Here is a 14,295-nt window from a genome sequence, read left to right on the forward strand (position 1 = left end):
TAGTCTATTCATAATGTACCATCTGCAGCCCATATGCCTCGAACGGAACTTCTACTCACCAGTATGCATCTGTTCTTGGCATAGAGGGCTACAGAGTGGTAGATGCCCTCCCAGCCTCCCCGGAAACCTGTGTCTGTTCCAACACTATCTTATTTAGATACACTTACATGGGCATTTCTATCTGTATTTTATCATACTACTCCATCTAACCCTACTATGGCAAAACAATCTAAGGATGGAGCCGATGCCCATGCGCACTAGCACCCAAAGGAAGAGTTACCAGTCTCGTGACGACAAAAGACTTCTCCAAGAGAAAAACAAGTGCAATCATCCGAGCCCAACCCCAGATGGCGATCTATTCATAATGTACCACTCTGCAGCCCTCTATGCCAAGAACAGATGCATACTGGTAAGTAGCATATTCCTTTTAGATTGTTTACATAAATCATTTGTCGTCCAACACACACAATACAAACACAATGATAAAAATACTGGGGCAGATTTACAATAACTGGCGCATCCCTGCTTATCAGCAGGGATAAGCCAGTTATTTTGCATGCCGTTTGAAACCCCTTGTGCCACCATGGATGCGCCGCATTTACAATGTGGCGCACCGTGGCGCAAGGATAGACAGATGCATGACGCATCTGTCAGAATATAGGTGACGCAGTGCTGCAGTTGTGTTAGGCCAATCTGTATTGATTCATTTTGTTACTAAAGTTTGAATTTTGTTTCACTGTATAGATGACCTTATATTCCAAGCTTACTAGTTTTTGTGTATACAATATTGAATTGAGAGTGCTACAGCAGAAATAGGGCTTTGTGAAGCTATCCCAGGGTGGGCATTGTTTGTTTATATGGTGTGAGAATGTATGGATGGATTTTAGATAATGAATGCAAATTTAAATTCTAAAAGGGGCTCCGAAAAAAGAAAAAAGAAAAACTGATCATATTGTTTTGTAATTGAGAGAAATTCCAACAAAGATTTTGCTTTGATTATTCAGATTTTGCCGTGGCCTTGCTGCGCATAAGCCAAACGCTTGTTGCAGTTGTGTCGCAAGCGCAAAGCAACTCCAACACTGCTCAGAGGCGCCCTATACTTGCTGTGCTGAGTCACTCCTTACGCCTGTTACAAGCAGTTGTAAGGTTTGGTGTAGGGGGGATGTAAAAGTGACTCTGTGAAATCTTGTTTCACTGCGTCACTTTTACGGGGCTTCCTTGCAACGGAATGCCCACCCTGCATACATTTAACCTGACACAGGTATAATGTAGCGCAGGGCTTTACAACGTGACGCATATCACTAGATGCGTCACATTGTAAATATGTTCCATAGTGGCGCATTGTTTACGCCGCTGCTGCATCACAAAAGTGACGCACCGGCGGTGTAAAAGTTTTGCAAGGGGCTTGTAAATCTGCAACACACTTTGCAATAAATGCATGGGGCAAAATTGTAGGTTTGTGGAAAAAGCACTGAGAAGCTGCAGCCACACCCCTTCGCCAAATCGTAGTGAACTCACAGGTTATGTTTTTTATTTCACCTTCCAAGTCTTACAAGCACAGTTAAAACGAAAATGCCTCAGTAACAAATAAGTGAGCCATCGGGGTAATACTTGCAAAATGCACAATACAATGCAATACAAGCCCATGAAGGCTGCTCCTATAACTGTTTATGTGCCATAGATCCTCTCAGGATTTATTTTTTGCTGTATTCTGTGAGGACGTGAATCACTTTTCCTGTCATATTCGCTCTCTTTTCTCTCTCTAGCTCACACTTTCAAGTTATATCTTGATCTGGAGCTCACTCAGTTCATTTCTTTATACCTAGTGAACACGTGCACTATTCCTGGGTGGCCATTTTGCCCATAGTCGAGAAGTAGATCTGTCACTGAGCAGTATGTAAACATGATATGATTATAACCAGCGGCATGAATGAGACCTCTGGTCTAGTCATTCAGGGATTCATAATATGCTCATTCCTTTACAGATTTGTCACACTTTGACTGAGAAGCTTGTTGCAATGACTATGGGATCTGGTGCTAAAATGAAGTCTCCGGCGAGCCTGAGTGACATCATTGTTGTTGCCAAGAGAATCAGTCCAAGGTTAGAGGTGCTCATTTAACCTTCCTTTATAATCGGGGTAAGGCATGCACATCTAGTGATCACAGTTGGCCTGGTCAGAAATTGCAAGTTTTGTTGCCAAGATCTTTGGGGCGGGTTCTCAACTTAAATAAAAAATAAATAAACAACACACGAGTGAGTGATGTAAACAGGAAACTGTGGGCACTAGTGAAAGGAGGGGAATTACCCCCCCCCCCTCCTGCTGCTTGTCTGATTACGCAATACAGCAATCACTAGGGGCCTCATTTATGAGAAATTACGCATTGCTGCATGAAAGCAGCGATGAGTCACTTCTCAGTGCGCACTCCTTGCGACATTCCTGATGCGTCATATTTAATGTATGACGCATCATGTCGCAAGGAGTGACAGATACGTCAGTATTTCTGACGTATCTGTAAGCGCAAAAGTGACGCATTGCTGGAGTGTGTCACAAAAGTGACGCAACTCCAGCAATGCATCCTTTCACATGGGGCAAGCCCCATGTGAAAGGGCCCGCGTCAGTCTTACGCCTGCTGTGAGGCAGGCGCAAGATTTTGACACAACGGTGTCCTAAAAGTGACGCAGTGAAATCTCATAGATTTCACTGCGTCACTTCTACGACCCTTCCTTGCGTCAATACGCCCCCCTTGCATACATTAGACCTGGCGCAGGTATAATGTGGCGCAGGGGTTTACAAAGTGACGCATCTACCTAGATGCGTCACTTTGTAAATATGGCGCAACAAGGCGCATTTTTTACGCCACTTGTGCGTCACAAAAAGTGACGCACCGGCGGCGTAAAAGTGACGCACAGCCTCATAAATGAGGCCCTAGGGGTTCAGTGGGCCCATTGGTGCTCTGGGCGCTGTTGCCACTACACCTGTGCCTTATTGAAAACTATGTCATACTTGGTCCTCATCAGCTAGGAGCCTAAGTGTCCGGGACATTTATGACTAAATAGACCCGGTAGAAACTTACCTCATCCCCAAGGTGCACCCAGGACATCCTGTGGAGTCATGCCCTGCTGGAGGCTTGGCCAAGAATGGGCCCAATGAGTAGATTACAATTGAAGATCAGAGAGCTTAGCTGGGTCGGTCAGCTAGAGTTGGGATGCGGAGACGAGCTGATCACAGCTGAAACAGGGATTTATTTTTGATGCAAGTACTTTGTATAGTTTGGATGCTACAAAACATATGCAAAAATGTTTGCGGTAAAGTTCTCAGCAATAATGAAGGTTAAAAGCATTAATTTCTTGTTCCTCAAGACTCAGTTATTGGGATACCTTCAAAGCTCTCATACAGTGCTCGATGACAGACCACACAGTGTTCACCAGGTCTGTGGGGACTCAATATGCACAAGGTGGTGGTGGTAGTTTTATACAACATTTAGCAAAGATAATGGAAGGCTATTTTAAGTCCAGTTGAAAAGGGTTGGAGAGAGCAGATGAGTATGTATATGTTCCCAGGCAGTTACAGAAAGGCACATATATATTTAGGAATCTTTATCTTATTGATTTTGTCAAAGGAATAAGTTATTGCTTGACCTCTAGGTTACTATGCTAAGTGATGAGGTGGTGGAAAGAGTACAAAATGAGGAAACAGTGTGTCTAAATAGATTATAGGTCGATTGTTGAAGGTTTACCCGTACCTGACAAAGTTGTTTTAGTGTTGCAATTAGAGAGCCACTTTGAAACCAGATTCACTGCCACTGAGAGTGGCTACATTCACTGCCCACTCCCACGTATAGATGCTATAAAGGACTGCATATGTTTTAATGTACGCTTCCACCACTATTGGGAAAATTCCATGTGCAGGCTCAAAGCTGAAATATGCTTGTAGAAATGAAGGACACGATTCCATGCGCTGACTCCATCCTCTGAATCAGCCGCACTTTTACCTGGTGATCATTGTTCTTGTGTCATCATTTTCACTGACCGACCCATGCAGTATTTTTTGGCAATGGGTGAACTATTCGGTCAATGTAATGCCGTTTCTCCCTTGTTAGCCAGTGGAAATAATGTACACACGTGGTTAATGACCATAACAAAGCAGGTGGTCATGCCCCAGTTCTCCAATGATCCCATATGCTGATGGGGAAGCAGGACTCCAGGATGCATTGACTCGACCAGCATCATGTCCTGCTGTGATGACTAGTGACCCCATTCCATGTGGCAGCACAGACCCCCAGCCACAGAGGTTTGTTGAACTTGCATCCAACATGACTCACAGAAGTGGTACTTCTAGAAAATGAACACGGGTGAAAGAAAAATATTTAAAGAAAGTCTAAACATCACCAAACCAAGATGCTAGTATCAATGATCTTCGTAAATCCTTCATTGGACAACAGCACATAATCATGCATGATTGACACATTACCAACACCAGGGCTTCTCTCAGTGAATGCTATGCTTCATCTTTATCGCCCAGGCCACTCCTGCCTTTGGCTTGTGTTACGCTCTTTTCAACACAATTGTTTTAGTTTTTGAACTCGTAAAGTCGATAAATGTTGTCAGGTATATTAATAACTTGTTGTTAGCAATACACATGAAAGGGATTTATCAATGCAGCGGTATGTCATGTGGAGTACAGACATATGTGCCTAGCCATGTACACAGTAGCGAGGGGCCAGAGACCGGTAATCGCGTTTGTTGTGGAATGGGGGGACTCTTTGTGTATAACCGAGTTTCTTCTAGGATTGTGTGTCAGTGTACACAAGCGCTGAGCCATTGATTTTGCTGGAGCTTAAATGTAACTCAAAATGGATGTTGTTTCTCACCTCTTGGCTAGATATGACTATGTTTCTTGAATTGTATGTGGTTATTGTCTCAAAATTATAATTATTAGAATAATGGAAGTGGTTCCATGCATAGCGTATCTGATGGCCCAATTATGCTCCAAATAGCTGTATATATCAGTGGCACACAGACGGTTCTATGATGGAACCTCGTATGAATTTCTCACACATGCCTTTACACCACGGTCAGTACCCAACTGTGATATTACCACACTTTCCTTTACCACGCAAATCGTTACAGCGGCTTCCCTTAGGGGCGGAGCTGAACTGTGGAATAGTAAAAATTACTTTTCCAACTCCAGTCAGTGTATCAGTGGGGAAGGTGTTGGACTTAAAATTCAAAAATAGTCCAGCAACACATCCCGTAAAGCAATTCGCTATAGGGACTTTTGTGGTAAAGGAACGCATGGTAACAGCACAGTTGGGGTAGTGACTGCATGTAAAGGCACACAGTGGCATTGACTGCAGTGTCAAGGATGTTTCCCCACACAGAGTTCTTTAGATGTGCTTGATTGCTGATGATAATTGTGTTTTTCTTTTAATATAGGGTTGATGATGTGGTAAGGTCAATGTACCCGCCTCTGGACCCCAAGCTTTTGGACGCTAGGTAAATTGTTATATATTTTGAGAATGCATTGTCCTTGTATTGTTTACAGAAATTGTGCTTCCGGATTACTGGCATTGACATCTCTTTTTTTCCCCCGAGTATACTGCGTGGGGGTTGTGTGCATGTCATGATGGAAGTCTCTACCACACACCTATGATTGTGCTCTACAGTTTTTGATGTTACCCTCAAACATTCACTTTGCACGAATAGATTTCTTACTAGTATGATATCTCCATGTAGCTTTTCTACAAAAAATGGTAGATTTACATGAGTGGATATATTTTACCAGTAGCTGTCATTCCACTTAATATTATTGGTCTCAGCCCTTGACTGATGATGCATATAAACATCTCATGATGCTTGCCATACGATTGTCATCCATGATTCCGTAAGCATGTGGCTCGCTCACAGAGTCATTACAGTGTGGGGAATGGAGTCTTTGAGCCTGATTTATATGTTGGCGGAAATGGTGCTCCGTCTCTGCTGCCTACACGCACTTTCGACGGCCCGAGTGTGTAAGGGCCATTCGAGGGTTGTCCATCCGTTGTATTTAGACTGGACAGACACATGGCCAGTTTTCACTGTCTCTCACCGCCATTAAAAAGATGGCGGTAAGTGGCAGTGAAAACGTTGAAATTACTTCCTTACCATGGGAGAGTGCTCCCATGGCGAGGGGCATTTTTGTTTTTTTCTATTTTGCTTTTGAAAAAAAAAGATGTGGGTTTGATGTATGGTTCCTCAAAATGCAAGAGTCGTCAGCAGGAGCAGTGGGCATCTCTAAATACGGTGGGCGGAGTGCCTTCGCCATGGCGGAAGTAAAGTACTCTGTCATGGTGACTAATTACTCCATATGCCTAAATGTAAATCAGCCCCTTAATTCAGAAACACCGTTATTCAGTTGCCCATCTAAATTTCTATGTGATTTGTAAAGTAACATTGGTTTGATTTAATTATGAATTACGAATCCCTAAATGGCTATGACAATGGCAGTTACGTGTTCAGCATGAAGGAATGCGTGTTTCTAGACAGTTGGTGCTGCATCATGTCTCATGTCACATGATCGTAGGGCTCACAAAATGTGGGAGGAGTTATGAGAAAAGCTGAGTCATCTAAGTTGTGTTGGAAGACTTAGATTTATGACTGCTTTTTGCATGAGACAGAAAGGAGATAATGTGTTTGAATGTTATATTGTTGAGCATTGAGCAGCAAAGAGATACTTAATAGGAAATTCGGTCACTCATGATAAAGGCATTATGAAGGTTCGTTTTTTCAGAACAAAATAAAAAATGGAGCAGTGAAGGTACATTTAAAGAATGACAGTTCATTTCACATTGCAAGATATTACAATAATTTAGAGAGCTTGATAGAAACTGTGGATTTTGAGGAGTAGTGTCGTTGAAACGCTAACTGTTTGGGTTCAGAAGTTCCTCATCAGTTTCAGAGAGCATTAAATAAGTTGACATTGGTAGCAATTTTGTAGAATCTGAAGGAAGGGGGGCACAATGTTTGGGGATGGTCTCACTGTTGCAGGAGGGGTATGGTCAGCTAAGCCGGAGGTCAGCTGCCTTAGGACGCTGGCTAAGCAGTCACATTTCTACTGTGTACTTTAAACTGTCAACAGTGAAAGTATTTACTACAGGAATCCCCTTCACATAGTAGATGCATTTGGAACCCCTGCATTTGGTACAGACTGTGAACGGAGACAGCTGGTGCAAACCCTTAAACTGGCGAAGCTGGGGATGTTGCCGGCAGTACTAAAAGTTCTGTTTTGTTTTAACATATTTTTTTACACTTTTTTCCGTTCGCATATACATTTCTCAACGAGTTATACACAAAACGTTACAATCAGCCGCAGTCCATGCAGGTAACAGCGGTGGGGCGGGATTTCGAGGGAGGATGCAGAGGGAAAATTAATTAAATAATTTGTCCCACCGCTGTTACCTGCACCGGCCGCAGCTAGTTACAATTAACGAACACCGAATCACCACCCTTTTAATTGTCATACTGTTGTAGCATAAATTTGTCAAGTTGTGGTTTATCCTCCCAACCAGTGAAGGGCTCATTCTGACTCTCAGCTGCCCTTATCGCGGTAACTAGAAGCATTGAACCCTCGCGGAAGCCTGATCGTTTTATCTGTTTTGTTATTTTCTGTTTTTAATATAATTACTGTTGCTACTGGTTTTAAAATACTGCTGCTATTAGTTTTAAAAATTGTTTCCTGACGTTCTCGGGGAGAGCTGTGTTAAAAGCTCGAGGGTAGTGGGGCATTCCTTTTTTTACCAGCATGCGCACACAGGCACTGGGTCCACGCTCTAGCAGCTGGAACCCGATGAACGAATGACGCCATAAACGTGCCAAATGATGTAAGCGCACAGGGTTGCGCTCAGCGGGCGTGACACTGGTGCGCCAAAGGCCAGAACCCCTGCCTTCCCTCCCCCAAGTTCGCAGCTCAAACAGTTAAATAGAATCCCAGGGCCAAAATGTGCACACTCGATCTTGATTGAGACGCTTCAGGACAGGTGTCTTCACTGTCGGTTTGAACTTTCTGCACTCTCTGTCTCTTCACCAACCCCCCGGGAAATTATATAAATTATTCCCACTTAACTGTAAATCTGTGCCCAAATATATGGCGGAAATCTCTATGGGCCTGATGTAGGAGGACAAATACCAATTGCAAACGCGGAAATTCGCAGAATTTCCACGTTTGCAATCGCAAATCAGCCAAGCGGCATGTAGGGACAGAAATACCGAATCGCTAAATAATGAATCGCTAGAAATAAAGGCAGTTAAAGATTCTTTAATCAGCGAATATGCCACACCCACTCACTATTTTGCGAGTCGCTAAATAAGGAATCGCAAAATAAAGTGACAAATCTATGTACGTAAACTCGCAAATACCTATTCCTTGAAAAATCGCTAATTTGGGGTCGCAAATTAACACTGACTCAAAGCATGTGGTAAACAGGTGCACTGCATATAAACAGCCCCAGAATGCATCTGCGTGAACACAATGGCGGCCCTCTATGTAATTGCAAGGCGGATGCAAGCTGCAGCACTGAGGATCTGCAGACGACAGGAACGTGTATACAGATTACGCATCACACTATTCCAACTGACAGAGGCAGAAATCTATGAGAGGTACAAGCTTCACCCCACCAACATCCTAGACCTGATACGTGACCTGCACCCACTCCTGGAGTACCAGACGCAAAGTGCGCACGCGATACCTCCACATGTACAAGACAGGTCCTCTGTTGCCTGCACCTACTGGCATCTGGCAGTTACCAGGGCGTTATAGCTGTGGCTAGAGGTGTCTTACAGAGTTGTCTGTCACGCTTTTTCAACACATTCCTAGATGCCATGATGCAAAGAATGCACCACTACATCCGGTTCCCCAGCACACAGGTGGAACTGCATAAGACAAAGATGGACTTTTATCAGAAGGCCCAGTTCCCAAATGTAATAGGGTACATTGACAGGACACATATACAAATCTGCCCCCCCCTCTGCTACTGAGTATATCTACAGTAACCGCAAATCTACATATTCAATCAATGTACAGGTCATATGTGATGCGTCTCACATCATTACTGACATCGTTGCTAAATTTCCAGGGAGTACGCATGATTCCTACATCTTCAAGAACAGTGGGATCTATATCAGTCTTGCTGGGGGTGAATTTGGAGAAGGATACCTCCTAGGTGATAGCGCACATGCAGTGCATGCATTTATCCTGACTCCATCTACCCCAAGTGAAAGGAGATTTAATGTTGCCCATAAATCTACGCGCAATGTGGTGGAGTGTACATTTGGACTCCTGAAAAGCAGGTTCCGCTGCCTCCACAAAAGTGGAGGTGCACAGCAGTACCGGCCTTTTATCTGCTGCAAAATAATAGCTACATGTGCTATGCTGCATAACCTGGCCACAAAGTAGGTAACACCCTTGCAAAATCACTGAATCATAGGATGAGGATGAGAATCGTCCACAGCCACAGCACAGCACTGCAGGTGGTGCAGAAGCACCAGATGGGAGACACAGAAGGGCTGAGATCCCCCACAACTATTTCTGAGTAAGTAATGAAACAAAGGAAGTAAATGCAATTGTGGTACGGTGTTTTATTGACCTTCAGTCAGGCAATAGGAGAGCACACCGCCGCACCATGAAGGCCTCACAGTGCCTTGAAAAACCCCAGCACGGCATAGATACTCTCCATGCAGTTTCTCAAATCCCATCATTTGGTCAAATGGGTTACTTCACCCACCTCCCAATGTCAGGTGATGCCTGTTATTATTTTCTGCGCCCACGTGCAGCATTGCTGCGTTCACTAGGCACACTGTCCGCCTTAGAGGTCTGTCCTGCGGCTCGCCCGAGCCTTCCACTGCACCTCCTGGACTCCTGTGTAGGGGGAGTGATACTGCTGCAGCTTGTTCACTTCCCCCCATCCCCCGATTCTGTGGCAGCGACTTGTGTGGTCTGTAGCACTTCCAAGGAACTGGTAACTGTGACCAACCCCTGGCGATGTCACAGCTGCAGTTGGCCATCTCCAACTGCATGGCCACCATGCGCCTGCTAAGAACAAAGGTGGCAGTGCATAGCCGGTTCACCTCCTTCATGTAACCATCCATTACCCCCTCATGGGTCCTCCCCGTCCCAGTCCTAACAACGTGAGGCAGTCCTGCCTCCACCCAGCCAATCACAACGCTAGTATTTCTATACTACATAAGCCCCGCCCACCTACCGCCATGCCTGTTTTTTTTCTGCTCCGACGGCTGTCGGAACGCTGGTGCTCCCGGTTCCGGTCCCTGGATCCAGTTTCCTTTGGTGGCGGTTCCGTGAGTTTTTCGTCTGTGTTTGCATTTTAATTGTTGTTTTCTTCTTGTAATGCACAGCTCGGCCGCTCCGGTTTTCTGGTCGGCCGGGCTCCTGTTCTGGGGTCAGGTGCGCTCCCCGCTCATGTGCTGGGCTGGGGCGGGGAGTTTTGATGGTGTCCTGGCCTCGGGTCGTTCCAGCGCTGCTGCACTATCACAGCGTCTGGCCCCCGCGGCCATTCTCTTTTTGACCTGTGGCTGTGGGTGGAGACGTCAGGGCTGCCCTCTTTTTATTTCTTTCTTTAACACACCTTTGCGTGATTGGTTGATTGGGGCAGTATTTATTGGAGGTTGCTGGGCACTTCCTGTGTTGTGGTGATTTCCTGTTTGGTTTCTTCTGGGTTTTTTCACCATGAGTGAGGGGTCTTCTTCTCCTGTGCCAGCTAAGGCTGTTTCTAAGCAGCATAATATTCAGGATCTGCAGGAGGACGACGTCTTGCAGATTTCTAGGGCTGATTTGCGAGACTTAATTGATTCTGCGGTCCAATCTGCGCTGCTGGAGCCTGCGGCTAAGCGGGCTAAGGATGATGAGGAAGAGCTGGACAATTCCCCTAAGGGAAAGTACATCCAGGGCAAGGTTTTTTCGGACATGCTGGTGCATATTCGTGAGGTGCTTGGGTTTGACCCTAAATCCCTGTCTGAAGAGGGGTTTTACGCACAGTATAGTTCCTCTGTGGTGGATGACCTCCCCTTCCATGATGTCCTGAAGGATATTATCACGAAAGAGTGGCTGGAGGTGGATAAGCAGGGTATTCCGCGATTCCTGGGGAAGCGATATCGCCTGGCGGACTTTGATTCCCAGTTTCCTGCGATTCCGAAGGTTAATTCTCTTTTGTCTTCTATGGCTTCCTCTTCTTCCTCTTTGTCTTCGGAGGAGGCTTCCCTGTCTGATCCGGTGGAGCGTAAGGTGGAGTCTGCTCTCAAGCGTTCTTACGCCGCTTCTCACTTTGGGGTGCGTGCTAGCACTTATGCGGCCTATGCGTCTCAGGTCCTGCTCAAGGATTTCGAGAGGCTGTTTGACTGTCTTCAGGATCATGGGGACCCTACTCCTGTGTTGGCTCAAATGGAGGTTTTGGCGCAATTCCTGTCAGACGTCACTTTTGATTCCTTGTGGGCTTTCTCCTCGGCTGCTGGGGCGGCGGTGGCTGGGAGGAGGTCTCTGTGGACAAAGCCATGGCGTCTTGATGCTGCTCAGAAGTCTTTGGTCCATAAACTGCCTTTTGAGGGTCCTCGTCTCTTTGGGGATGCCTTGAATTCGATGGTGCAGCGCTCTGCGGAGGAGAAGAAGTTGTTGAAGCCTTTTCAGCCTGCTCCTAAGAAGAGGTCTTTTTTCCAGAAGCAGGGGTTTCAGGGGGTGTTGTCCTCTCAGCCCTTTCGTGGTCGGGCCCGTGGTCGGGGGGCCGCGTTCCATTATAAATCCCGGCCTCAGCAGCAACAGCAGCAGCAGCTGCCGCAGCCTCCCTCTGGTGCTGGACAAAAGTGACTATGCCGCTGTGGGGGCTCGTCTCCATTTGTTTCTGGACCGTTGGTCGGCTCTGATCTCCGATCAGTGGGTCTTGGATATCATCAGGTGGGGTTACCGGATTCCCTTCCGGGGCCCTCCCCCTCTGGATTGTCTTCTGGTTACCCCGTTGTCAAGAGACCCAGTGCGAAGGTCTGCCATGTTGTCCGGCGTCCACTTGTTGTTCCAGAAGGGGGCGGTGGTGCCGGTTCCAGTGGAAGAAGTGGGCCTGGGGTTTTATTCCCGTCTGTTTCTGGTTCCAAAGCCCGATGGTTCCTTCCGCCCCATATTGAATCTCCGTTCCCTGAACAAGTTGGTGAGGCTGGATCATTTTCGGATGGTCACGTTGCAGTCCATCATTCCCCTCATCCAGGAGGGAGATTTTTTGGCTTCCCTGGACTTGGAGGACGCCTATTTTCACGTTCCGGTCCATCCTGCCAGTCAGCGGTTCCTGCGGTTTGTGGTCCAGGGGATGCATTTCCAGTTTCAGGTTCTGCCGTTCGGCCTCTCCACTGCTCCCAGGACTTTTACCAAGGTATTGGCTCCTGCTGTGGGGGTTTTGCAACATCAGGGTTTCTCCGTGTTTCCCTATATTGATGATTGTTTGGTCTCTGCTTCCTCTTTCCCTCAGGCTCTTCTGGCAGTGGAGGCTACGTTGTCCCTGTTCCGGGAGCTGGGGTTCAAGGTGAATTTGGCCAAGTCTCATCTGGTTCCTGTTCAGAGACTTCAGTTCATCGGGGGTCTGTTCGACACCTCTCTGGGGGCGGTGTTTCTCCCTCCTGTTCGGATCTTTTCCTTACAGGCTCTGCTGCGGGATCTGTTGAGTCGTCCCTCTGCCCCGGCTCGTGTTTGGTTGCGGGTCCAGGGGTTGATGGCTGCGACCACTGCTGTGGTTCCTTGGGCTCGCCTCCATCTCAAGCCCTTGGTGACTCATCTGTTGGCTCGGTGGGACCCCTCCCGGGCGGATTACGAGACTCTGATTCCTCTCTCTCCTGCTCTGATTCAGGACTTGGACTGGTGGCTTTGCACGCCCAACCTGGAGAAGGGGGTGCGGTTTTGTCTTCCTCCTCCCCTTTTGTTGACGACGGATGCCAGTCTCTGGGGTTGGGGGGCCACTTTGGGGTCCTTGGAAGCCAAGGGTCAGTGGTCTCAGGGAGACAGCACCCGTTCCTCGAACTGGCGGGAGTTGGCGGCTGTCTGGGAGGCGGTGCAGTTCTTTCAGGTTCCTCTCCTGGGGGCGAATCTTTTGGTTCGTACCGACAACCAGGTGGCTCGTTGTTACTTGAACCGTCAGGGGGGGACCAGGTGCGCGTCTCTGAACTTGTTGGCCTCCATGATTTGTGCTTGGGCGGAATCTCATCTGTTGGCCTTGAGGGCGGTGTACATTCCGGGACGGTTGAATTTTCATGCGGACGCTTTGAGCCGCGACCTTCCATCTTCTGTTCTGTACCATCTCTCTCTTCCTCTATTCCTGTCCCTTTGCCTTCGGTTCGGGACTCCTTGGATCGATCTTTTTGCGTCCCCTCACAACTCTCTCCTGCCCCGGTTTTGTTCGGAGGTGCTGTGTCCTCAGGCTTGGGCGGTGGATGCTCTTTCGATTCCCTGGCCTTCGGGCCTTCAGTATGCATTCCCTCCCATTCCCCTCCTCCCGAGGGTGCTGCAGAAGATTCGGAGGGAGAATGTTTTGGTCCTCTTGATTGCTCCTTTCTGGCCTCGCCGCATTTGGTTTCCTCTCCTGCTGAAGCTGGCGAAGGGTCAGTTTGTCCGGCTTCCTTTGTGCCCATCTCCTCTTCAGTTTCCACTCCTGTCTCTGCCTTGTCTTCGTCGTTTGCAGCTGACGGCTTGGCTCTTGAGCGGTTGACTTTGGAGTCTTTGGGTTGTTCATCGGTGGTGGCTCGTGACATCCAGTTGTCTCGCCGCCCTTCGACCCTTAAGTGCTATGGCCGCCATTGGGGTTCTTTTGTTTCTTGGTGTTCTTCTCATGGGGTGGATCCTGTACTGGGGGTTCCTACTTCTGTGTTGGAGTTTCTCCGGGATGGTTTTTTGAAAGGCCTTTCCCCTTCCACGTTGTCTGCTCAATGGGCGGCGGTTCGTGCTTGTCGGGGTCCTGGGGACTCCTTGGAAGGTGTTGCTCCTTTGGTTAGTCGGCTTCTTCGGAGCTTTCGGCTTCGTCGGCCGGTTTCTCCTGTTCTCATTCCTTCTTGGGATTTGCCTACTGTATTGCGTGGTCTGCAGTTGCCCCCTTTTGAGCCTTTGATGGAGGCGGATTTGTTGTGGCTGTCCGCTAAGGTGGCTTTCCTGTTGGCCATTGCCTCTGCTCGCAGGTTGGGTGAGTTGGGTGCCTTGCTTGTTTCGTTTCCCTATTTGCAGTTCCTCCCGGATCGGGTCGTTTTGCGGCTTGATCCGGCTTTTCTGCCTAAGGTCTCTT

At 47.4% G+C, this 14,295-nt stretch overlaps 1 protein-coding gene across 2 annotated transcripts in view; it reads left to right on the forward strand.

Moving 5' to 3' along the window:
* The window catches only part of TMEM98 (transmembrane protein 98), a 342,838-nt gene that overhangs the window by 289,738 nt on the left and 38,805 nt on the right, over positions 1 to 14,295 (forward strand). For both annotated transcript variants that reach the window (XM_086923789.1, XM_086923788.1), the window contains exons 6-7: positions 1,986 to 2,101; positions 5,438 to 5,497. In XM_086923789.1, the coding sequence (XP_086779915.1) occupies positions 1,986 to 2,101; positions 5,438 to 5,497 (176 nt within the window). The remainder of the gene's footprint in view (positions 1 to 1,985; positions 2,102 to 5,437; positions 5,498 to 14,295) is intronic.

This window comes from Lissotriton vulgaris, chromosome 5, assembly GCF_964263255.1.
Source record: "Lissotriton vulgaris chromosome 5, aLisVul1.2, whole genome shotgun sequence".
In the NCBI taxonomy this organism is placed as follows: domain Eukaryota; kingdom Metazoa; phylum Chordata; class Amphibia; order Caudata; family Salamandridae; genus Lissotriton; species Lissotriton vulgaris.